Genomic DNA, 26,215 nt, shown 5'->3' with positions numbered 1-26,215 from the left:
GAAATTGACTGGTCTCTTTTTATTTCCCAGATTGAAATATAGAAAGTAAAACAAACAGTAAAAATGGGGGAAGGAAATCAAGTTTAAAAAAAAACTCTATCAGCTTTTGACTATCTAATGTGCTGTTATTAACACAGGTAAGGAAATGAGTTTCTTAAGCACATGATTTTTAACTTGATGGTGTCAGTTTAGTGGAATGAGAAAAGAAGACAAGGAAGGGAGGGCTTGGGGGGAAGGTCAAGCCAGTTTGAGAGCTTGAGGTGCTTAAAGAGTTAAGGTCGCAGTCATCCTTTTCCAAAGTGATTTATGATGATGATGTGAAACGTTTCAACCCCCTAAGAAATTTCCTCCGCCCTCCCTCAGTGAGTTGAAGTGGGAAGGAGGCGGTGTTCTGCTGATCTGTTAAATTCTTAGTGAAGTTTCCCTGATTTCCAGTGGCGGCTGCTGTTTGAGTTTGGTTTAGAGCAGGGCTGAGGTTATCCTGAAATTTCTGGGATCACATCCAGCAAAAAGGAAGAAGAAGAAAAAGAAAAGATTAGGGATAAAAAGTGGGTAGAGAAAGAGCAGGCTAAAGGGGGCTTCTTTTCTCAACATCGCATTCCTGTGTTTTGCTTCAGCCTGAAAAATATATTAATCCCAGGGCTTTTTCTCTCTGGAAACAAAGGAGCTAAACTAGAGTGAGGAGGAAAGGAGTGATTAGAAGGATCATGGAACTTTGAAAGAGAGAGAGAGATTCAGAAAAAGCTGAGAGTTCACTTTTATTAGATGAAATGTGTTTCTCTGTGTGTGTGACTGATACAGAAACAAGACAGACCGGCAGGTAAATGGAGCAGCAAAAATCACAAAGGAAATTTCCTTTCATCTCATCCCACTTGTCAAGAAGGTGAAGAAAAACAAAAAGTAAAAGCTCCACAGTGAACCGGACATTCTCTGGAGTCTGTTTCGTTACATAAAAACCAGTGAGCTGCAGCAAAACTCCATGGCATTGCTCTCCCTCTAAAGAAAGGGCTGGGATACACGTATCTTGAACAGAAACTTTCCTGCGAGGGTAAGTTTTAAGTTAAAAACAAACTCTTGGCTTACCACCTGTGTGAGCCTGTGTGTGTGTGTGTGTGATGTAAACATAATTATTGTATTTTTTGACTTATTTGGATAGATAGATAAATAGATTCATGTTATAGACTGATTATCTCATTTTTTGCCTAAATTAATCTACTCTGTGCTTTTCTAGAAATAGCCTCAAAGTTTTTATAGAAATATCCTGACAGGACTAAGTTGTATTTAGTACTTTGAATAACTGAAACGCCACAGTCTATGTGTTGCTCTCTGGTCACTAAGAAAGTACAAGATATATCTGTCTATGTCTATATCTAAAATTCTACTGTTAACATTTAACTTTTTCTCCTCATTTCTTTTGAAGTGGATCACACAATGAACTGGACACTAATTCTGAGTTTAGCCATGCTGTGGGCAACATGGCTAGCGTGTGACTCTGAGAAGACAGTGAGACTAGCAGACAGAGGGAGCCATGGAATTAGTTACTTGCCTCTCTCTCACAGGGCTAGCAATGGATCGCTCTCCTTCCTGAGAAGGTCAGAGGCATCCCGGGGGAGTTGGACACCTTCACTGGGGAATCTCCAACGTTTTGTTGCCAAGAGGGATACTCCGGCATCAAAAAATGTACGACCTGACTTGCTGCGAGATGAAGTGCCTGCCCAGCCCAGGAGTGTCAGGGCCAGAGTGAGGAAGACGCAGAGACACACCGTTGCGGCCAAACATCCCCAGCCTGAGATGATTAAGGATGAGGGGAAGTCTGCGGTGTCTCGGTCACGGATTTTACGTTTCCCTTCAGGGTCCAGTTCTCCCAATGTCCTGGCTAGCTTTGCCGGCAAGAACAGAGTCTGGGTCATCTCTGCCCCTCATGCCTCTGAAGGCTACTACCGGCTCATGATGAGCCTGCTTAAGAGCGACGTCTACTGCGAACTGGCTGAGAGGCACATCCAGCAGATCGTGTTGTTCCATGAGGAAGGGGAGGAAGAAGGGAAAGTCAGGAGGATAACCAGTGAAGGGAAAATCCTGGAGCAGCCTCTAGATCCCAGCCTCATCCCTAAGCTCATGAGCTTTCTGAAACTGGAGAAGGGGAAATTTGGCATGGTGCTGCTGAAGAAGACCCTACAGGTGGAGGAAAGGTACCCTTACCCTGTAAGGCTAGAGGCCATGTATGAAGTCATCGACCAGAGCCCCATCAGGAAAATTGAGAAGATGAGGCAGAAGGGCTTCATCCAGAAATGCAAAGCTGCCAGGGTGGAGGGGCAAGTAGTGGAGGAAGGTAATAATGGTGGCAGCACCAGACCTACGTCAAGTGGTGGACACGTCCAGCTGTCGGTAAAGAAGGAGGAGCCAAGGAGAAGCAATGTTCAGCCAACAAGGAGCAAAACAGTGAAGAAACCAATCACAATCACAGTGGCTCCTCCTCCCCCTTCAACGAGGGCCAGCACTCTCCCTCCCACAACCACCACTACCCAGACAACCACCCACACAGTGATGATGCCGAGCAGACCTATCACCACAGCCACAACCCTTCCAACCACTCAGAGAACTTGGACCACAAAGTCACACACCACTTCCGACTATCATAGGCTGCCCACAGCGCCTGAGGCAACTGCCCCATGGGGAACAGCCACTGATGATTTCTACACCCCTGTGTGGAATGAGAACCGCAGAGACAGGCAGCATGGCCACCCAGAGAGACACCCAGTAGCCACCCGGAGACCTGGCAAAGTTGCCAGCTATGACAGCTACACAGAGGCTCCCACAGCCGCCTCAGAGCACTACACAAGGACAAACGCAGGTAGATTTAGAGACAACCGTACAGACCGGAAGGACTATATTCACCGGGATCCCAGTGTCACTCCAGGCCAACACAAACCAGCCAAAGCCAAGCCACCTAAAAAGAGAACCCAGGAAAAGATCCTGAGCAATGAATACGAGGATAAATATGATCCAAGCAGGCCTGCTGTTCCCCACTTGGAGCAAGAGATTGCAGCAGGGAATGTCCCGCTGAAGAAAGGGAAAGAGCCAAAGAAGCACGACCGACCAGACAAGCCTGAGAAGAAGAAGAAAAAGGAGAGACCCGACAAGCTGCAGAAGAGCGAGAAGCATGCCAAGAAGGACAAAGCTGAGAAGAAGAACAAGCAGGACAAAGACCGTAGCAAGAAGAACAAGAAGGGGAGCAGGACTGAGAACGAGGGCTATCTTAAGCCAAACACAAAGCCTTTCCTTCAGCCCTCCAGGAAATCAGTGACAAACCTCCTGGATTTTTTTGAAGGCAAACGGCGACTCATTGTAAGTAGCATGTTCCTGAGTGTTATCACCTCACCCATTAAAGTAAATCTCCATCCTAGTGAGACTGTAGTGAATGGGAAATCTGGGGCGGGGTTATTTTTTTTAATATGGTTTTTTACAACGGTGGTGAAAGGTACCAGCCTGATAACTTTGGAGATGAAGGCCTCCAATGGGGAAGCTTGCATCACTGCCCTTTGCACTGTGCCTGTTCTTAACCTTGCATCGGCAGGACTCTCTCTCTCTTGGGGCGAAAGGGGAGTTCATCATCGATGGCCCATTCAGTCCTTGACCTTCTGCTGCAACAGCCAATAAAGGGTACCAATCATGTTGGCATCTTTGATATGGTGGACAGCTGTCTGCAAAGAATTGGACTGGAGCCCTTCCATTTGCTCTGCATGGGGCTACCAAACAGCCATCATTGTTTTGGCTCTGTAGGTGATGGGCTGTATATCTGGGATGATTAATGAAATGAGGTCACAATGTGGGTTTTGTCCACCAACCAAATTGGGATGCTTGCTGGTGTTACCACTACCCTCTACATTCCAGTTCCCAGCATGCTCTGCCAGCTGACATCTGTTTCATTGCGATGCTAGTGTCCAAACTCTATAAACAGGCCAAGTGGTTGGGCACCGCTTATGGGCATGTATGAGCAAGTATATGTGCACACATGCCTGCGTGTATACATGCTGAAGGTAGAATTTTCAAAGCTGCCATTAATTTCTGATGGGACTTGGTCATTCAGGGCCATTAGGTTTCTCTGACAAGCCCTCCCTATGCTAGTTTAATTACAACAGGCTCTTCTGATGAGGTTCCAAGGCTTAGAAACTGAGCACAGTCTGGAGCTGCTTCTCCCAGGGTTTAATAATATTGTACGTTTTTCCATTGTACGTATCTAAAAACATTTCACCTGTGAAAGGGAACAATTTAGCCCCAGTTCAAATGATTTCTTTGGTAGGCACCATTCACTTTAAAGGTTCACTTTGAAAAATAGCATTTGGGAGCTCCTCATTCAGTCTCACAGGGTTAGTTCAGTTTACAAGGATTTTCCAGTGGCCAGTGTCACAAACAGCACATGGGCTCCAAAAATCCAGCCAGGGTCTTTCTGCCCCTTATACCATCACCTGTAACAAAGATTCTGCCATCTGCCATGGGAGTTCAGCTGACAGTTCTGATGATGCATGAGACAGCACAGAATCCAACTTTCTCTCCCCTAATTGTATTAGCTCTAAAGAGCTAACAGGAATAAATGCTCGAGAGAGAGAGAGAGATCCAAACCAAAACAGCAGATTTGAACAGCACTGAATTTTGGAAGCAGGGAGGGAGCCATGTGTTTGAAAAAACCTGACCCTGGGGAATTTGAATTTTGCAAATGACCCTGGTCTTAATAATTGGCAAACCAAGACCGCAGATCGGAACTGCCCTGAAGTTTAGGGTCTTTGAAACCTGGCTTTAGTTCTAAATGTTGTGGCTTCCAGAAATTAGTATCACATCAGGCCAAAAAAAGTGATGAGTACAGAATAGAAATCACAGAAGCCAGCCAGGCACTGCTTTCCTCCCCGAAGGACCATGGTGACTCATCACTCACTCTGGAATTTGAATCTCCAGATCTCAGATCACTTCTCAGCTGGAGCTCAGAAATGAAATGAGTCGTCCAGTCTCGGGTAGTCAGGCCAGAACAGACTGCAAGCAAACACTACTACCAAGCTGCATTAGAATTTGTCACAGTCTGGTACTACCCATAGTTTCCTCCTCCTGGAAGCTAGGTTCATTATGCAGTAGTCATTAATGGAGGCAAGGTTGGAGATACAGCACATGGCTCTGCCTTTGTTTTATGTGACACGTGCACAAGGTAGATTAAAGGTAATTGAAATCTGGATCTACTGACATTTCAGGCCCCTTAAAATAAAAGCCACCTTTCTTTGCACCCTTTTCCCCAAGCAGATTTTTCTATCCAGCTCAGCTATCTCTTCCTCTTGGGTCCAATTCTACCAGTCAGTTGCCCCAGATGTACAGTTCTCTTACATTCCTGAGTCCTTGATCTTCCTCCCAAAAGAATCAGCCCAGGCCTCTCTAGTATCAGCTCTGCCTGTGCTGTTTCCCACTGCTCTGATACACTGTTCCCTTTGGGCCACTCGGATGACGGGGCCTGGCTCCAAAAGATCCTGTCTCAATCCTCCTCCAAAACGTGAATTTAGAGAGAGAATCACTGCTTATGGTGGTTCAACCAGCCACTTCATAGGGGCGGGTTAAGTGCTACAACTGGCTAAACAGAGAGCTGGGCCCAAATTTCAGATTCTGATCTGAATTTCAAACTTCCAAAAGTTTGTAGGGTGTTCAGAGCAAGGGCTTTGGTTCATCCCTTAATAGATATAGGGTACTGCTGTAAAATCTGGATCCACATCTTGATCTGGATTTTGAAATCCCACCCTGGTTCAGATCTGTGGTCAGAAAGTTTTGCCTGAGGCAGTTTGTTTTTTGTGTGTCATACACACACACACACAACTTAGGCAAGTAGCGGTTATAATGCAGCCTAAAATTAAACCAATAAGTAACTCCCTGTTTGTTTTGCAGAGAAAGCCAGGCTATTTTAAAGCTATGATTTGAGGTTTGCTTTGCCTCTGAAATGCTTCCCACTTTATCCTAAAAGATTTGCCAGAGTGAGACAAATTCATTGCTCACTTATACCCATACAATTCCACTGGGTCAAATTCTGCATTCATTTCCACACATTGGCTATGAAACTGGGAGCAGAACTCGGCTAATTTTTTGGTACTTATTTGAGTTCTCAAACAGTATTTAAAATACTTCTTTTTAAGCATTTTACTGCAACTTTAAAGTACATGACTTGTGCTATAGATTAGTAATCAAATCATCTTGTGTTCACATAATCTCTATGGGCCTGATTCTCATTTACACTAAAGCCATTTTTCATCACCAGGGTGATGTAAAGGGGCCTTAATATAAATGAGACTCAGGGCCTCAACGCCTATAGCTCATCCTTGTAACTGAATGTACTGATAAACTGTATTTGTAAAGGATGTTTCATAGAAAGTATCCCAGACAATCTTACACAGTTAAGACAACATTATGTCTCGTGATGAGCCTAAGCCACAACATTTGGCTCCAGATTTCAACTCCCCCCGTGTTCAGCGGAGTCAGGATCTGGGGATTTTGGACAGAGTCTAGCTCGAGTTAGAACTATTCTGTTTCAAGTGGATGCAGGATTCTCCTCCACTTCCTGTCCTAAACTGTTGTGTGGTGTCGCTGTGTGTAGTTAAACAGCTGCCATCTCACCCCCCACACCTGTATCTTTTGGAAAACACTTGAAGAGGCATTGGTATGAACCTAAAATATTTTTTTATTACTACTGTAATCATTTCCTTCTCCCCCCGCCTCCCCCTCCCCTTCCCCCAATATCTTTCCCCTCCCTCCTCTCTCAACAAATTAAGTAAGGCCTACAAGAGGGAATTTCTAAATGTTTTTGGCTAAATATAAGGTAGATGGTGCCCGGGTCTAATACAACCATGCAGGTGACTAGAGGGACCACTTTAGATATGCCTGGATCATAGACACAGGGCAGAAAGAAAGGGCTGTGGCTTAGATCAGGGGTCAGCAACCTTCAGCATGCAGCCCACCAGGGAAATCCACTGGCAGGCCGCGAGACATTTTGTTTCATTGGCCATCCGCAGGCACGGCCCCCGCAGCTCCCAGTGGCCACGGTTCGCCATTTCCGGCCAATGGGAGCTGCGCAAAGCAGCGGTCAGCATGTCCCTGCGGCCCACGCACATAACTTCCATTGAAATCAGTGGGAGCTAGGCACCTCAATACCTTTGATGATCTGAGGCTATGTACCCAGTGTTCCCGCCTCTATAAATAAGTGGATGTGAGGGTGGAGCAGCCTACCTGCTCCCACCTCGACGGTTTGGGCTGGAGAACTGACTGGATTCAGAAAGGCAAAGATGTAAGAGGAGAGTATGTTGTTCCTAGTAAAGTCTGTAGCAACTTACTCCTCTCCTACCAGCACAACAGGGGAGCATCAGAGTGACTGTGTCTTGGGGGGGGTGTCTCTGGGGCTCTTCCTCTAGCTGACCCATAGCCTTTTGCTCAGGGCTGGGCCTAAAGACACAATCTAGCCCTAAATAAATAAATGTAAGTTCCTGAGCTGCTGGCTATTGTGTGGAAAAGAAACCCCAGTGGGCAAGCACTAAGATGCTGTTCTCCTTTGGAGAGCGGCTCCTCTGACATAGGGGCTCGCTATGGCTTTGTTCTGAAACTAATCAAACTCTTTGTCTCTGCCAACCCCTAGCTGATCACGACCCCCAAGGCCGACAACACCATGTATGTGCAACAACGAGACGAATACCTGGAGAGTTTCTGCAAGATGGCCACAAGGAAAATCTCAGTCATCACAATTTTCGGCACCATGAACAACAGCAGCATGAAGATTGATCACTTTCAACTAGGTTCATTTTTTTACATATTTATTTCTCTCCTGTCTCTTTTTTTAAGGTGGGCCAAACATAGGAGAGGGAAGAGAGAAACCCAACTGGGGTTAAAGTCTAAGAGAGATCCTTTGTTGTGGCAACTTCCCCCCGCCTACTCCCCACACTTTGTATTTACATAGCTGTCTCTGGTATTTCCCGTGTTTAGGTTTCCAGCACTGTAAGGTGAAATGTGTGGTAGTTTCTAACGCCAGTGAAAGAGTAGAGAGCAGAAAAGTGTGACATGGGAAGGGCAGGAAGATCATTTGGTTCAGGCCTGTAGACATCTCATGTATCCATCTCTTTCGGTAACTGAATAGTTACATTTCTGTGTTATCACTGGATTTATTTTGCAGACCATCAGACTAATAGGCTTTAAGAACTGCCACAATAAATTGGCCAGTGTCACACATAGGAGTCATTTCACAATGGAGGGGGAAATTGGTTTCGATTAAATAAAAAGCTACTCACAACTCAGACCAACCCAACTCCCATTCTGAAGTTCCAAATGGCTCCCTTCCTGTTGCTGAATGTTACATTTTCTCCTCCCTTTGCACTTGGTTTGGTTGGAACAGATTTGGAAGCACCCTTCGAAAATGCCATGCAAAAGGCTTTCCTCACACACATGGGCTAAAATCAGGACAGACAGGAAATCTTACTAGACAGCTATTGTGTCAGAGTTCCTTCCCTTCTCTGAATCAGCTCTCCCCTCTCTAGCAAATGTCTGATTTTAGCATACCCACAGAATGAGTGTTCTCAGGCATGGTCATTGTAAGGGTCTGCTTTTCAATATTTTCCCCTCTCTACTGTTAAACATGTTTTGCTTAGAGATGGACCCCAACCAAACAGTCCAAAAATTTGGGGAAGGAAGTTTGAATCTGATGCTGAGTGCAGCTTTAGTTTACTTATTGTGGTGTGGATGTTCTTTTTATTCTCTTAGAAGGGGCACAAGCAAATGTCCTCTCTTTACTCATAAAGCAATGTACAGCCAGCCTGGCTACTTTCTGTGGCTGGTGTAAAGTTGTTCAGCTCATGGTACTATGCACCACCTTGACTGTCAGTGAATGAACCCAGGTTTCTTCTAGATACTTTGTTCAGCCCATGCATATTCCACTAAGCAGTTAAACCACCTACACACACCCTGTGTTGCCTTCTTTAAAGGGGGCATCTTCAAAGCGCCAAATGAGAGCTGAGTATCCAATTCCCTTAGGCGGCTTTGAAAATCTGAGTGTACAAGTTCAGATCCTGATGCAAAGCCTACTGAATTCAGTGGGAGTCTTTCTGTTGACTTCAGTGGGTTTTGGACCAGGTCCTTAGTTCCCAGTCCAGCAAAGCACTTAAGCTTGTGTAAAACTTTAAATATATGAAAAGTCCCATTGATGTCAAGTAGGGCTACTCCGGGGTGTAGTCCTGAATGGGCAGGTACTTGTACTATCAGAATGCCCCAAGCGTGGGAACACCCCTGCCAGCATGGCCTCGGACGCACAGAGCATGCAAGGTCACGCTGTGCAGAGGATGCCATTTTGCTCTACAAAATGGTATCCTCTATAGGCCATGACCTCGGACGCACAGTGCATGCGAGGTCATGCTGTGTGTAGGTCACCCTTTTGAGAACAAAATAGTGTCCTCCATGCGGCAAAAGTGCCGGTATGCCATTCTGGTGCAATCCGGCCCCACTACATCACAGGGCTGCTCTATGCTTAAAGTTACACATGGGTTTATGTGCTTTGCTGGATTGCAGCTTTTGAAGAGCTTGTATAGAAACTATTGCTCCTTCTCATAGCTCTGCCACATCAAACCCAGTTTCCTCTGGGAGTTAAGCTGTTTCTCCAAACTTCTTGGGCAAGGGAGACTGTCTGGAAATCTCATGAGCTCAGCTCTTTCATGGCCTTGCAGGGCTGGCAGACAGCTGGTCTGAGGTTCGGGAAGTTGTTACGGAATGCCTGCTAGTACCCTGCTGCCTCAGCGGAGGATCTAGGTCCCTGTGTTTGTGAGGGGTGTGACTCCCTGGGCCCATTTATTCCATCAAACACAATAGGAATCACCAGCCACTCAGAGTGCGGTCCCTGAGAGTAGAGCCTAGAGAGTATTTCTGTGCCTCTGTGGCACACCTGGAGCAGGGAAAGCTCTTTCCAAGTAAGTCTAAGTTTACTCAAGATCACCCCATGTATAGTTAGGCCCATACACATATCAGTGCCCTGGTAAGGATTATATATAGTTGCCATCTGGCTAATAAAACAGAAATGCACTCTGTTTGACATACACCATACTCCTTCAGCCTGTTCCAGGTTTAACCCAAACCCAGCAAAGTTCCAGAAACATGCAAGTGTACAAAAGCGGAATCCTCAGACAGAAAAAAGACACTAGGTGATGAAACACAGAAGGCTCACAGGGGTTCATCTCAGCTAGTGACATGAGAAAAACAACTTGGTTAAAATAAGAGTTCACCTGAACTTGTGCCATACCCTGAACCTTTTATATGTTCAGAAAATAGGAATTTCTTTTTCTTTTTTTCCCTTTCATTTTTTCATTGTCAGGACCAGAAGCAGCAAAAATTCCCAAGAAGAGCTGTGCTTGCAATATTTATGGATGCATTAGTGTCCAGCACAATGGTGTCCCAGTCTTGGATGGGGCCTTCCTGCACTACTGTAATACAAACACTAAATAATAATAATAATATAATAATCTCATGCAAGAATCTCTTCTCTGAAATTTCCAGCCTAAGGACATGCTCTAGCTCAACCACAAGATATGGGCTTGATGCAGGAATCAATGGAAGCCACAATAAAGGATCTCTGGCGTGTTTTGTGCAGAAAATTGGATTAGATGATCATAATAGTCTCTTCTGGCCTTAAGATCTATGGATCTAAAGGAAAGCATAGGTTTAAATCTCTCACCAGACACTAGTGAGCACGACTGACTGAGCTCATAAAGTGTCCTTCAGAGCTAGCCTCATTCAATGCACATCTGAAAAGATGCACACAGTCAGTAGCAGGATGGTTTTAAAAGCACTGACTAGCTCTGCTCTTATTGTATCCCATGAGAGTCTCCCAACTGACTTCCCTAGGACCAGAATTAGGCCAGCGCTGAGCGCTTTTGAAAATCCCACTCCAAGTAGCCAAATTAGCACAGCCCACCTTCACTCCAAATGCTAAGACCACATTAGTAAACATTGGACCCAGGACTACAACCCACACTGCTTAGGTCCATATCCAATGCTTAATGCATGGGGCCACTGTACTGCTCAGCCAAGCAACCCAACCTTGCTGTAACCTCATCTAAATCCTCTCTCCAAACCCCTAAGTAGCTGGGCTGGGCACTGTGGAAATATATGTGAGGGAGGGAGGAAAAGAATCCCCCCACCCTCGCCCCCCCAGTGGCAGAACTGCTCTGTGACTGCTACTGAAGCCGTGAGGGTTCCAGGTTTCCCACGTTCCTGCTGTGACCCCTCCAGAAAGGGTGGAAAGAGAGCAGCTTCCATGTGGCAGTAGATCGTGTGGCCCCTCTCAATCCTGCCTCTATCTTTGCACAGCAGAATGATGCTGGTCCTGCTGCTGGAGACCATCTCTGGCTGTGGAGGTTGGGGGCAGGTGGTGAATAACAGAGTGGTCTTGAAATGGACCCCTGCATTCTCTGGCTAGTAATTTCTTCCCGGTTTGCAAAAATGTCTAGTTCTGTCTCCTGCTCCTGCCTTTAACTCCTAGTCTTACTTTTTGCCTTAAGCTATCAGTTGTGAAGAGGAACGTTGTCAAATAGTTTGTCTTCTCTGGTCTCCCCTGACAGAGAAGCCCTAAAATGTCACCTCTGTGCTGACATCTGCAATCTTAACCAGAAAAAATAGCCATGGTTATAGACCCATGGTTAATGTTTGTTTTACATTTATCTGGTGTTATGTCACTTACCACCGAGCTGGCTGCAGTCACATTTCTCGCTGAGCTTTCTTGCCCTACTCTACTGAGCTGGTTTGTCTTTGCTTTGCAGGGTTGTTTGCATTGATTAATAATTAGTATTAGTAATAATTATTATATATTTTAGAGGTCACATTTTATAAGCACATAGGAAGGGACCTTCTGGGTCATTGTGTCCAGTCCCCTGCTATCACAAGCAATCCCATTCAAAAATGTATCAAGCTCCGTCTTACAACATTAGGTTTCTTGCTACCTGCTGTTCTTTTGGAAGGCTGTTCCAGAAACTGAGTCATCAGATAGCCAGAAACTTTCTTCTACTTCCCAGCCTAAGTTTACTCCTGGCCAGTTTTACCGTTTAAGAGTACATGTATAAATATTTCGTGTGACTTACAGCTGTTTTAATACATGGTTAAGTGATTGTCAGAGTCCAGCGACTCAATAGGCTGCTTATAACCAAGGCTTGTAATCAACTACATCATCTTCTACCGATGTGCCCAAGACCATGTTTAGAAGATATGAATCATGTGCATAACGTGCTGTGAATCATGTACTAACCCTTCAAAAACTATTTGTAAATGTAACCATAATAGAAAGTGTGACCACTGGAACATTCAGACTGTTGACGGTTTCTATTAGAAATGGCCCCAAGCTGCAAAAAGTTCAGGTCCATATCTGAACTGGATCCAGGGTTTTTGTGCAGCCAGTTCTAGAGACAATGGGCCTGCAGCGAGCTTTGAATCCACACCCATATCCCCCATAGCTTGGAGATGTTCAGAGATGCATGAAAAAGAAAAGTAATGAATAGTAAACCAAACTGTTTGCAGAGATCAAATATTCTGGTCAGTATTTATTTAATTTATCCAACTCAGTTTGCCTCGTCCCTATTCACTATTGTCTAATGGTTAGAGCAGGGGAGTGGGACTCCTGGGTCCTATTGTAGCTCTGCCACTGCTTTTTTCTGATCTAGGCAAGTCACTTAATACCTATGTCTCAGTTTCTCCATCTGCAATTGAGGATAGCAATATATACATCTTGGGGCTGTTGGGAGGGGCAGAGTGCTCTGAGATCCTCAGGTGGCAGGTGCTATAGAAAAACATAGCATAGTTATTATTGTACTCTTTCACAGTTTATTGTGCCCCACATTTCCTTTAATGTCATTTTTGTGTGTTTTTTCATTTTCATTTATTTATTTCTCTGTTGCTAGAGGTTAATTTGATTCCTGTGCTGTGAGATTTAATATATCTTATTGTTCCTGTTTCCACCTGTATTCTTAGGGAATTGCATAACAGATAGTAGGGGGTACAGTATGATCTCACCCTCTGTTGCATGTACCTTTTAATATCTCTTTTTGATATTACAAACACTTTGGATTATGCACCTTTTTCTTTCGGTGGCCTGTTGTGGTAATAGCCACTTTAAAGATGACAGCTGAGCCAGAGTTAATCCCATTTAACAGGTGCTTCATGTGCGATTGTGGCTTCCTTTATGGAAACAAACAAAAACTATACAAAACACTGTGTAGTGAAGCGTTTTAGATCATTGCTGCAGGACTATAGAACAACACTATTGACACTGTAGCTGAGATGGAGATGATGATGACATTGCTATTTCAAACCTTTTTTAAGTCACCTGGCTATACCTTTATAATGGACTGAAATTTCTTATGGTCGCTTCTTAAAAGCAATTTTTTTATTTATTTTTTTGGTGTATATCTGAAAGCGTCTGCAGGATTAGTTTGGTCATTTTGGTTATTCAGATGTAGGAAAACAAAAATAATGTTTTCACTTGTTAAAAATCTTTTCAGATGTTCAAGATTTTAGTAAGTTTAGTTTTACTTTGGGGGGGGTTGCACGTGGATAACTCAAAGATGCTTTCTTTTCAAAATGAAGATACTGTCTGTGTTTTAGCAAGCCTTTTTGAATGTCTTCTGTGATCACAGTAGAGTTGAGTGTATTTACATAATCAGGCTTGACATGCAGACCTTTCTCTTTCAATTGTTGAGTGCTGGCATGGAGAAGTGTGTGTAGGTGATCAATAGGTGGCACTCAATAGTAAATCAGTACCCCAACATGGCACTAAAGGGCTAGACCTGCTGCCTTTCGGATGAAACAAAACAGCAATCCTGGTCATTTGTGGTCATTAAAGATCCCATGTCAATTTTTGCAAGAATAGGGATGTTAACTCAGGAATCCTAGCCAAAATCCAACTGTGCTAATAGTATTTTAAAGTTTTAAATTCTCTGTGCTGTTTTATTTGGATATGTTGTTTTTCATAGAATGTTGCGGTGCACTGTTAAATAATCACTACATACCATTCCAGAAGTGACTGCATTTCCGTAGTTGTGAAATATCTGTGGAGAGCTTTGAGTTCCTTCAGGATAAATTACACGTGGCCTAGATTTTCAAAAGTGACTAGCAATGTTGGATGTCCAGCTCAAGATACCTTTTAGGGTCCTGTTTTCAGAAGGTGGGGACTGAAAATTAGTCCCCTTTACGGTGCCGTAAATTGGGAAGCCAAAATCACTTCCCTTTTGAAAACCATGGCCAGTTATGACTAGAGAGAGGGAGAGTGGGTGATGTTTGGGCCCCTTTTGTGCGACTTATGTGATGAAACTGATGACAGTTTGCTCTGTGATTCCATGTTTATCAGCAGTTTATTTGCTTTTAAGATAATGAGAAACCCATGAAGGTGGTAGAGGATGATGACCTTGTGGACCAGCACCTCATCAATGAGCTGAGGAAAGAATACGGGATGACCTACAATGACTTCTTCATGGTGCTGACGGATATTGACATGAGGGTCAAGGTGGGGAGTTGAGCTTTTTGAACAAAAAGGCATTGAAAAGCAGAAATATGCTGTGGACTGGTATGAGATGCATGAGAGAGGCTGGTTTGGGGCCTTGCCATTATTTGGAGCAGGGGTGGCCAACCTGAGCCTGAGAAGGAGCCAGAATTTACCAATGTACATTGCCAAAGAGCCACAGTAATACATCAGCAGCCCTGCATCAGCTCCCGCCCTCCAGCTCCTCCCACCTGCCGCAATCAGCTGTTTTGCATGCACAGGAAGCTCTGTGAAGGAGGGAGAGGAGTGAGGGCGTGGCAGGCTTGGGGGAAGGGGTAGGGGCCTTGAGGGAAGGGGTGGAGTGGGGGCAGAGCAGGGGAGCAGTGAGCACCCCCAGCACATTGGAAAGTTAGCATCTGTAGCTCCAGCCCCAGAGTCAGCGCCTATGCAAGGAGCTGCATATTAACCTCTGAAGAGCCGCATGCAGCTTCGGAGCCACAGGTTGGCCACCCCTGACTTGGAGGGTCAGAAGGGTTTCATCACCTAGAAGGTGGACAGCAAGGGAGATTGACAGCGAATGGGAAGGGTGGAGGGCACAGTCCATCTTTTCAAGATGGGGGAACTCCAGTGGGAGGTCTGGGTGTGTGCTGAGATGGTGCTCTGGCAACTCACCACAAGCATAAAACTACCTCTGTCAGAGGAGCTGAATGCAGCACGTGGTGTCCTGAAATGCAGCCTGGGGCTGCCATGTGATATAGTGACACAACACGCTGATGCTGCATCGTATATGAATGATGTTCTCGGGCATAGCATGATACTGCAAGATAACCTGATTCTAATGAGCTGTGTGCAGTATCTTGACACACAAGTTTGTCCTACAAGGCAAACATTTAAAGCTGGAATCCTAGGAATAATCCAGTTCCTCACAACAGACTCTGTGAAATCAGGGACAGTTTCCACCCTCTCTGTTTCTTCTTGCAGTGGCATGTTATGTGCTTAAGGGCTTTATCTGTAATTCAGCCTATTCTTTACCTTTTATTTTATAGCAATATTATGAAGTGCCCATTGCAATGAAGTCTATATTTGATTTGGTTGACACCTTCCAGTCACGAATCAAAGATATGGAAAAGCAGAAGAGGGAAGGTATTGTCTGCAAAGATGACAAGAAACAGTCCCTGGAAAACTTCTTATCCAGGTATTACTTTCAGCACTGACCTGTTTCTAGCTGCTAGTGATAATTCATCATATTTAAAATATCTGGCATATTTTATTTTTAAGGAAAGGTGGTTGTTTTTTTAAATAGATTTTGCAATATTTATCATTTCCAGCAAGATAATGAGATTTAACCACAGTTAGCTCTGCTGCAGCTACAGCATACTCTTGCGGAGAGCAGAACCCTGGAAATGGGGGCTCCTGGGTTCTGTTTCCACAGGCTTGCTGCACAATCTTGGCCAACACACTTCACTTTTCTGTGTCCGTTTCCAAAGATAAGGGTAATCTTCTACACAGGGGCAAGGGAGGATTAATTAGCTCATGTGTATGCAATGCTTTGAACCTGTTCAGCTCTAGAATAGCATTGCAATGTTTCTGTACTTTGGTCACTGGATGCCACAATCTCGTTATTTCAGCTGCAACTCCTTCTGTGCAGTTCAGATCACTGACTCCATTCTCCCCCACGTCCTTCTTATCATGTCTGAAATAAAACAGCCAGTGTGAAAGAGCTGCTAGTGCATCCTGGAAAACATCTGAAAAAACCTGCTTAGAGAGACGTCTTTGCTCACGTAGTCTGTATATTCTGTATTACTCTTCTCCCCACAAGGCAACACCCCTGGATGCAAAATGTGCCTGGACTTTGGAGAAAGTCAGATCTGAAGTTAAATATTGCAGCTCTGGCCCATCTCCATCACTGGGTGATGTGCACAAAAATAAGATCTCTTGTTGTTCAGGAGTTCACCTACTGCTGCTGCATATTCCTCCCCCTACTATCAAAATCCTCAGTTTGTACTCTTATGTCTGATTGCTATGAAAATGACTCAGAGGACACTGAGGATTGTGACTCCAAGGGGGGAATAAGCAGCCGGAAGAGGTGAATGCATAAGTCATTGGTTCTTCAGCATTTTCATTTCTGAGGGCCACTTCCTCAGAGAGAGAGCGTGCGCGAGAAAACATCTTTACCATATCCACCACATCTCCTAACTCCCCCATTTCCCTCCTGCTTGGCTCTCAGAATGACTCATTCTACACCACCAAGAAGAACCGCACTTTGGGAACAGCTGTCCTAGGCAATAAAGAGCCTGTATACTAGCAGAGAAGGAAGCCACAAAATTGTGTTTCCCTACAAATAGCCCTAGTAATAAAAAGAAAACCAGGGGAAGAGAAAGGCAGAAATAGAGGATCTATAAACAGAACTGTCTCCAAAGACGATGTTTTTGTTTTCTAGGAAGTGGGCATCAATGGGTCTTTAAAAGGTAGATAGATCATGCCAGTCACTGAATCTGGCCTGGCCCTCAGCAGGGCTCATTTTGTTTTGTCATAAACTACCTCTCCCTGTGAATGAAACTGCCGGAACTGAGTCACCCCCTGCTGTCGCTCATCAGGGAAGTCAGTTAAACTATGTAAATATCATTCTTAATTTGTGTGAATGGCATGGAAGGAAACCACTAGTGAGAGCTGGCTTTGGGAACCCTTGAAACCCACAGATGTTTGGGGGGAGTCTCCATTTGGGACGGGGGGGCGGGGGAGTCCCAGTTTAACACAGGATATTTGACTATGCTGCTGTCTGAGCTCACTGACCGGACTGAAACCATTGACCTCCCTTGCAGACTAATGCAGAGGATGGAGGGGTGGTTGTAGGGAAAAGAGGTTGAAGGTTTGGATACAAAGCTGTCTGGAGGCTCCCAGATTCCAAATGCAAGGCCTGCTGCTTATCAGAAATAAGTCCCTGGTGAAAGGGTATGTGGGTGCCAATCCCTGACTAACTGTGGCAAGCACTGTATTGTCAATTATCTTCATCCTTGCACAGCTGAAGGCTCACGGTACAGGTTCCTTGGTAAAGTCCATCCCCAAACATCTACACTGATGATGACAGCATAGGCTGAGTGAGTGATTCATTCCAGCAGAGCCAGAGGGTTGGGCTGAGTGAGGCCGGTACTTGGATGGAAGACCAAGGGAAAGGGGGACTCAGTGTATCAGGCACAGGTTTGTGCATCAGAACTGAGGCTACTCTTCTGTCTCCTGTAGAACTTCTCCCTCCGGCCTTGCTCCAGTTCTGCCCCCACTGGTTTTTATGAATTAACTTTGTGAATGTTTTTCTTAAATACACAACTCCTGCAAAAGGCTCTCATCATTGATGAGCCAAATTCCAGCCTGATTTACACCTTGGTCCATGTGGCTGCATGGGTAGGTGTCATGGCAGACTCTAATCCAAAATTTCCATTCTAAGCCCCTACTTATAGCTAGGATGGGGCTTTTCCCATGTTAAAATTTTGAAAATATCACAAAGGAGATTTTTGGATTTTTTTGTTTTTTTAAAAGGGTGACGTGATTTTTGCCCTTCTTTCACTCCGCCCACACACTCCCACATAGTCTTCCCTCCTGCCAGCAGGGTGCTCTTCAGGGCTTAAGGCTCCCTCCCGGGAATCTCTCTTTTCAGTCTTACGGGAATGAAGAAGTCAGGCCATTGATTGCCAAACCACCAGACCAGCTGGTTAGGAGCTGCCCTCGGTTTCTTCACCATGCTCCATGGGGAAATGGATCCAAAGCCCATTAAAGGCAGTGGAAAGACTACAGCGGACTTCAGTGTGTGGCCCTGGGTGGGGAAGCAGGGCCATTACCTCATCAGCAGACCAGCTAGTCAGAAGCTGGCTGGCATCTCTTTGCTATGCAGTATGGCTGAGGAACTCAGCCATTGTCTCATCAGCTGGCATCAATAGCCTAAAAAACAATGTAACTTGTTTTTTTACTTAAAATAAAAAAACCACAACAGCAACTCCCTGCCCCCACAAAAGTCCTGGCTTTTTTCCCAGAAGGCCTTGCTGTGACACAAGCACAAGGCCTACTTAGAGTTCATAGAGTTCATAGATATTTAGGTCAGAAGGGACCATTATGATCATCTAGTCTGACCTCCTGCACAATGCAGGCCACAGAATTTCACCCACCACTGCTACAAAAAAAACCTCACACCTATATCTGTGCTAAACCTCCCCAGAAAATTACCATGCGGGTAAACCTTTCTTTTTGGATTCAGCCCAAAAATTTCAAAAAGACCATCAGCTGGTTCATAGTTACCTGTGAATGGTGACACTGACAGGTTTTGAAGCTTTGGGATGTCTTATAGGCGTGTATCAAAGTGCTCAAAGTAAATACTGTTGTTATAGCAGCATCTGCCTCCCTTTAAAAGAGCATTTCCTGGTACAAAAATAGCCCTGCAGTTTTGTGAATTCTTTTAAACCGAATTAGTTTTGGATGGGGAGGTACCTTTACGGAGAAAAGTGTTGTTTTAAAATACTAAATAACCTTTCATTTAGGTTTTTGAGACTGGTTACAAATTTTTCCCCATCACCACCCTTCTTGGATAGCGCAATGCCAGGTGATCCTCACTAATTCATATACAAACTGTATGACTGCAACCAGTTGGAGCTCTTCTAGCAGCATAGCACAACTTGAAAAGTAACACGTACTGTGAGAAATTCTATGGTGATTTTTCTATCCCAGTCTGCAATACAATTCCCAATTCCAATAGCCATTATATCACCTAGAGATGGCAATGTGTAAAGATCTTGAGATTTGGAGGGTCACGTTGGCTGAGCATCCAAAATTCAGATGCTTAGTCAAGATGTTTGGACATGCAAAATTGAGATCAGGCTTTATCCTCTTCCAGTCCTGGACAGAACTGGGAAGAACATAGGTATGACAATTAGAGATGAAACTGAACAAAACTCCTAAATCCAGCATCCCCAAATATTGTGAGAGTTCAGATTTGGATCTGGACCCCCAAGTTACATCTGGCCTATACTCCTCTGCTGCAGAGGTTCCCAAATGCTGGTCTGTGGAACACTTGATTCTAGTCCACAGGGAGCTGGCTAGTCACACGGTGCTGGCTCCTCCTTGTTCCAACTGCTAAAACGAAGCCAAGAGTACACTCAATACTTTTCTCTCTTAGGTACTTATATGGCTCCCATTACCCTACTATCTGAGCATCTCACAGTCTTTATCACATTTACTGTCACAACACCCCTCTGAGGTAGGGCAGTGCTATTACCCACAATATACAGGATGAAGAACTGAGGCAGAGAGAGACAAAGAGACACTAAAATGACTTATCCCAAGGTTACACAGGAAAGCCAGGGTGGAGCAGGGACCTGAACCCAGGTCTCCTAAGTCAGCACGCTAAATCACTAGACCATCCTTCCTCTCATCCTCCTTTTCCATGGAAGAAATTGCTCTAGTTGTCACAGGGACATTGTACTTACAAATGGGAGTGGGAGGTGGTGTGTACATTCATGAATGTTGGGAGGAGGTGATCATGGCAAGCAGGAGGGGAGGAGATAAGCCTTCTATTAAGATGTGGGCTACACTATGAAATTAATGGAGAATCCCAGCTGTAAATGGGATGAACCAAAGTCCTAGATCTGAACACCACCTGAACTTTGAGACAACTCAGGTCCGGATACAAACTTTGCAGCTCAGGCTCCATCTCTAATTTGAATACAAATAATGAATGAAAACATTGACCAAACATTTGGGAACCTTCATAAATATATGTCTTGAATTTGGTTCTAGGTTCAAATCTAAATTGGAAAAGGGAGTGTGGGGGAAGAGTTTGGGTTTATTTCTAAGCTGCTTTGCCCATCCCGTTTCTCATTCTTCGTCTCTCGCCTTCTCTTCCTGCTTCCTGTAGCACAGTGATATGCAGACCTCAGCGTTCACGAGTCAAATTAGCAATTAACATTACCCAAAAGAGCCACAGTAGTGTGAATGATGGGGGAAATATTTAGTTTTTATATATTATTCTCACAACAAATACGTTAATAACTTAGTGCATGTTGATAGCTTAATAACATAGTAAAAGCATCTTGATTGGCTAATAACATAGACTGGTTAATAATTAAATCTCACAGTGTTTTAATATTATATGCTGCAAAAAGTTGCAGGAGACACATTAAAGAGCAGCCTGCGGTTAAAAGCCGCAGTCTGAGTATCGGTGCTGTAGCACATCTCCTCTAAGCTCTCAAAGTCTACATCTGCTTTGCAGCCTGGTGGTGTAATTTCCAACTCGGGTAGACGTACACACGCTAGTTTTAATCAAGCTAGTGCGCTAAAAATAGCCATGTAGCTGTGGCAGTGTGATGGGCTAGCCACCCAAGTAAGTACCTAGGGTCTCAGATAGGATTGTAGTCAGGGCAACTAGCCCAGGCTGCTGCCAGTGCCACTGCTATTTTTAGCACACTAGCTTACCAAACCCATCTCCAGCTGCAGTATAGACATACCCCCAAAGCCTGTTTTTCTATAGTTCTATAGCCCCCCCTAAGCAAGTTAGGGGAGCACATTCAGCATCTAAGTTCACACTAACAAACCTTTTAAAAATGCTTCCCCACTAGAGATGGGTGGGAATTTTCCTTCAAAATGCAATTTCTCCAAAAATCAAAATTTTCCTTCAGAAAGTTTTGAATTTGCTGACATTTTCAATTTTCCATCAGGAAAAAAAAAAGAAATGAAACATTGTTTCAGGTAAGATCAGTTCGTTTTGTGGAATGGAATAGGAACATTTCGTTTCATGTCAGTTGGACATTAAACTACTTACGGTGCTGTAATGCTTCACTGGAATTGCCGTTTGGAAGCTTCAGGGCTCCAGTCTCTCCTGTGGGCCAGGCTCCTGGGTCAGACTACATCTTCCATGATGCACTGTGGTTCCCTAAGGAGCAAGCTGCACTGTGCATCATGTGAGTCACAGTAGCGGCCAATGGGCCCCCTTGGCTTCTCTGTAAAGCACTTTGAAGGCTATGAAATACCATATCTACACTGACCCCTCAATTCAAAACAATGCTCAGGGCGCTTGAGGCAGCACAGAACAATGCTTCTCTGTTGTCTTCTCATCTCTTTCCAGGTTCCGGTGGAGGAGGAGGCTGCTGGTGATCTCTGCTCCCAGTGACGAGGACTGGGCCTATTCCCAGCAGCTTTCTGCCCTCAGTGGACAGGCCTGTAATTTTGGTAAGTCCGATTGTATTATGCTCTTGCTCCCCAGACCACATCCTTCCGGAGTGCCATTTGGGGATGGATTCCTTCACTCAAATCTAAACCCAGACAGCCTGAGAAGGTCTGTCCAGCTGAAAACTTAACCGAACCCACCCAGCTAGGGATGGAAGAAGACAAACCTCGGACATGCACCGTAGTAGCCGCTGCCACCCAAGCATACCATGGGGGATGCTGATACCTCCTCTGAAATCCCTCATTTAGGTTAGGGAAGAGTTAAAGCCCCTTCAGACTCTCTCTCTGATGGGCATTTTTAGCAATAGAACAGCCCTGGGCTTGTCCATCTTGTTGTTGTCACAGCTCTGCAAATTAGTGGTATAAGCAAGTTGTGCTTATAGGAACCAATCATCAGCCCAATACAGAACCAGGGTGGGCAGCAAGGAGATGCATGAAAGGATGGAGAGAGCTATGTTCTTCTTTCCTTCCTCATCCCAACTATGCAAAGCATCTTCATGGAGGCCACTTCAGCCACTTAGCACGAAGAGCCTTCAGGGCGCCTATAGCCCTTACTGGAAAGGAAGAGCTAAAGAATCCATGCAGTGGGGGCTCACTCAGCTCTGCCTATTCCCTGCCTTCCCCTAACAGCCGTGTAAATGGAGCAAGTACACCACTGCCCAGCTTTCTGGTGCATAGCCTCCTCCACGCATCATAGCTCCACACTGTCTGGAGTCTTCTGTGCATCTGTAGTGGCAGGGGCTAGATTTTCCCCTGTTGAGCAGCAATGTAGTGGAATGCCTTCTGTAGCAGAAGTCTCCAACTGTTTCAGTGAATGTCAGTGGTGCCTGAATAAACAGGGATCCACACAATCTCACTTACAGAGTCACTCTCTTAATCACAGTCTCACTGTCATACACACCCTCAGCCGCTTCCACTTCCCTTGATACCAAATTAGTGAGTGATATGGAGCTTTGTCACATACTTTCTGAAGATCTGCATACAGCCACTATTCACTTAACTCTCTTCCCTTTGTTGGGGATATCCTTAAGGGATTCCAGCAAGTTAATAAGGCATAACCCTCCTTTTTTCCTCATGCCATGGTTGAATATCCTTAATCAAGTTGTGCATTTCCAAGCGTCCTGCCTCCGAGTCACTAAAATAGTAGCTTCTAAGACTTTTCCCAGTATAGAAAGAGGTGCCTCACTAACTGGGACCCTGGTGCGTCTCTATGATCTTTTCTCAAAGACAACATTCCAATCCTCTGTCTAAAAAAGAAAAAGTGGATGCCTGATTTAATCTGATCCCCATAGTAATTTCCCACTTGAGGGCTACAGGTTATGTTACCTCCAAACAGTTTGCCACTGTACATCTCATGAATAAGTGCATTATTCTCTGCATGCTGACTTTTTCATGCATTTGGTGGGGTTCTCTCTTCATTTCTTTCAACTAATTTAAAATAAAGCTCTCACTACTCTTTGGATCTCCTGAGATTTTTTGCAAACTAAGGTAACAAAATCTCATGCATCAAGGCATGAAGGGTGGGATTCACAAATATATTTAGGGTCCTAACTCCCCTTGATTTCAATGAAAGATAGGGATCTAAAATGCCTTTGTGAATCTCATCCCAACAACTACTCCATGGGTCAGGAAGGAATTTTCATCCCCATGGGCAGGATTGCACAATTGGTCAGGAGTAATTAGGAGGGGTGATTTTCCCTTCTTTGAAGCTTCTATTGCCAAAGGCAGGATACCACACTAAGATGGACTAATGGTCTGATCCAGCATGGCCGGACACTCCCCTAGAGGGCTATGAGATTAGATGGACCAGTGGGCTGATCTGGTGTGGCAGGGGGTGGGATACTGGACTCATGGTCTGATACAGTAACATAGTTTTGCTTTGCACCCAGTGGTGGTCACTGACCATTCTTCCAGTATTAGGAGATCATCATGCCTCTTCTAAGGCTGCTTGATAAGTTACCAGACCCTACAGCTTCTCCACTTGAGATTCTGCACCCTGCCTCTCACAACCTAAGTTCCCTGTAAGCTGCAATGCCATGCAGCAGCCTATTTAGCACTGCACAGGTGCTCAGGGAACCTGCCCATTCAGGACCTGCCGCAGTGCCCCTCTCCCAGCCCCACTCAGTCCCAGACCTGCTGCGGCCAGGGAAGGGGTGCCTATCCCCTGGCCCCAGCCCTGGAGCTGCCACAGCAGGGAGAGGCACCCTTCCCCCCAGCCCAGGTGCTGCTTCGGGGAGAGAGAGCTGGGAGGGAGTCCTCTCTCCTCACCATAGCCCCGGAGCATCCTCCTCTATTCCAAATCCCTCATCATTGGCCCCACCCCAGAACCCGCACCCCCAGCTGGAGCCCTTATCCCCCCGACACCCCAACCCTCTGCTCCACCCCCTCATCCCCAGTCCCACCACAGAGCCCGGCCCCAGCCCTGAGCCTCTCATCCCTGGCCCCTCCCCAGAGCCCATCCCCCCCCCCCCCCGCACATATCCCAACCCTCTGCCCCACCCCAGAGCCCACATCCCCAGCCAGAGCCCTCACACCCCTGAACCCCAACCCTCTGCTCCAGCCCTGAGCCCCTCATCCCTGGTCCCACCCCAGAGCCCGCACCCCCAGCCAGAGCCTTAACACCCCTGCACACCAACCCTCTGCTGCAGCCCTGAGCCCCCTCCCACACTCCAAACCTCTCTGCCCCACCCCCACCACATGAATTTTGTTATGTGTACCAATATGAAGGTGATGTGTCACATATCACCTCCATATTGGTGCACATAGCAAAATTCATTCCACACGTGTGGGAAAAATTAGAGGGAACACTGTTCACAATCCATGCATTTAAAGCCAAGGGGCAGAGCATATGTTCCCTAATTTGGGGAAATGATGAGCAATTTATCAATGTAAGCAGTAAATTGCATCTGCCCAGCTTACCTGCCTTAACATGAATGCCCTGGCAGCTTTGTGCCAGGGTGAGCTAAGGTTCTAATATTTGTCTTTATTTATATTTACTTTGTTCACTTTTTTTTTTTAATGCCTTAGAGCAAAATCCTGCAGATCTTAGTTGATGGCAGTTTTGACTGAATAAAGACTGCAGGATTTTCTCAGGGAGCCATGGTGGAGGCCAAAACACCATATGAGCTGCTCTTCTCATGGGTGGTGGAACTAATACAAGATCACCAACTCACCTGTTGTTTAGACCCCATAAAAGACACTCTGAGTCAAACAATAAACACAAGTACTGAGATATTATGTAAACCTCACCAGAGATGGGCAGGAGATATTTTGCACTCTAGTTTATGCAAGTGTAAGAACATTAGCAGAACATTTAGGGGGCAACTTAAAAGGCTGGGCTTGGGACAAGAGGGCCCCTTCGTTCAGCCTCTGAAGAATCCATCCATGCACACACCAGGACACTCCATGACCCGCTACTGCAGCAGCATCCACCTGCCCGGTGTCCCTCTTGGTGCACCTCACCCGCGCCACTTCCTTTCCCCACACAATGGGAGGTGGGTTTGGAGGTGAGGGAAGTTATGCCCATGGAGTTGGCCTCTGCAATTCCCCAGTGTGCCTGTCCCCTGTGATTGCCCTCCCACGCAGCAGAACCACATTGGAGGCTGCTGGGTCTCGAAAGCTCATGCTCAAATAAATTGGTTAGTCTCTAAGGTGCCACAAGTACTCCTTTTCTTTTTGCAAATACAGACTAACACGGCTGTTACTCTGAAACATGCTCTCACAATATAAGTTTCACGCTGCCTGTATGGATTAGCTTATCCCCAAATTCCAACCCCTGATTAAGCCCACCAGGCCATAGAATTATTTCAGGGAAATTCTACAGCCTGTGTTACGCAGGAGGTCAGACTAGCTGATCAGAATGGTTGCTTCTGTCGCTGGCTCACGTACAGCACTCCTATTGAAATCAGTGTCAGTCCCTGCACAGAAGACTTGTGGGATTGGACCCCAACAAGCAAGCATGGATCTGGACAGTTAAAATAACATCTGTCCATGACTGAGTGGAAATTTCTGGTGTCACCCAAAGCACCTCTCGTTCCTTTGCAGGTCTGCGCCACATAACTATCCTCAAGCTGCTAGGACTCGGGGAAGAGATCGGTGGTGTCTTAGAATTGTATCCCATCAATGGTGAGAAATGGTTTCCCAGTCTTTAATGACTGCTCATGAAGGGCACATACACAGCACTGTGTGTTTCTAAGGGGCAGCTGGGAACTTTGCTTGAAAGGGTGGTAAGAGGGACAGATATGACTAGAATTAAAGCGGACCCCTTCCCCAAGCCCTCTCCCCCGAGCGACATGGCTAGGTTGGGGAGAATGGAGCGGGCTGGGGAGGGTCGTTCCACTTCCTGCTGCTGGCGCCAGGCCCCCCGCTAATCCCCCGGGCTGCTCTGGGCCTGTGGCCCCCCCACAAGCAGATCCCACAACTCCTGCCTCCGCAGCCCCGCAGGCCTTGAGCGCAGCCCAGACCCTCTGCGGGGAGGGGTCAGGTGCTCGGGCT

At 45.6% G+C, this 26,215-nt stretch overlaps 1 protein-coding gene across 1 annotated transcript in view; it reads left to right on the top strand.

Annotated features, from left to right (window-relative positions):
- The first annotated feature begins 390 nt into the window (after positions 1-390).
- The window catches only part of CCDC80 (coiled-coil domain containing 80), a 32,656-nt gene continuing 6,831 nt past the window's right edge, over positions 391-26,215 (top strand). Inside the window, exons 1-7 of the mRNA XM_073308314.1 lie at positions 391-1,048; positions 1,421-3,345; positions 7,652-7,808; positions 14,403-14,539; positions 15,562-15,710; positions 21,621-21,724; positions 25,766-25,846. Of these exons, the coding sequence (XP_073164415.1) occupies positions 1,432-3,345; positions 7,652-7,808; positions 14,403-14,539; positions 15,562-15,710; positions 21,621-21,724; positions 25,766-25,846 (2,542 nt within the window). The 5' untranslated portion in view covers positions 391-1,048; positions 1,421-1,431. The remainder of the gene's footprint in view (positions 1,049-1,420; positions 3,346-7,651; positions 7,809-14,402; positions 14,540-15,561; positions 15,711-21,620; positions 21,725-25,765; positions 25,847-26,215) is intronic.

Source organism: Lepidochelys kempii, chromosome 1, assembly GCF_965140265.1.
Source record: "Lepidochelys kempii isolate rLepKem1 chromosome 1, rLepKem1.hap2, whole genome shotgun sequence".
Classification (NCBI taxonomy): Eukaryota; Metazoa; Chordata; order Testudines; family Cheloniidae; genus Lepidochelys; species Lepidochelys kempii.
Note: the sequence above shows the minus strand (reverse complement) of the source record. Positions and strands in the feature narration are given on the sequence as shown.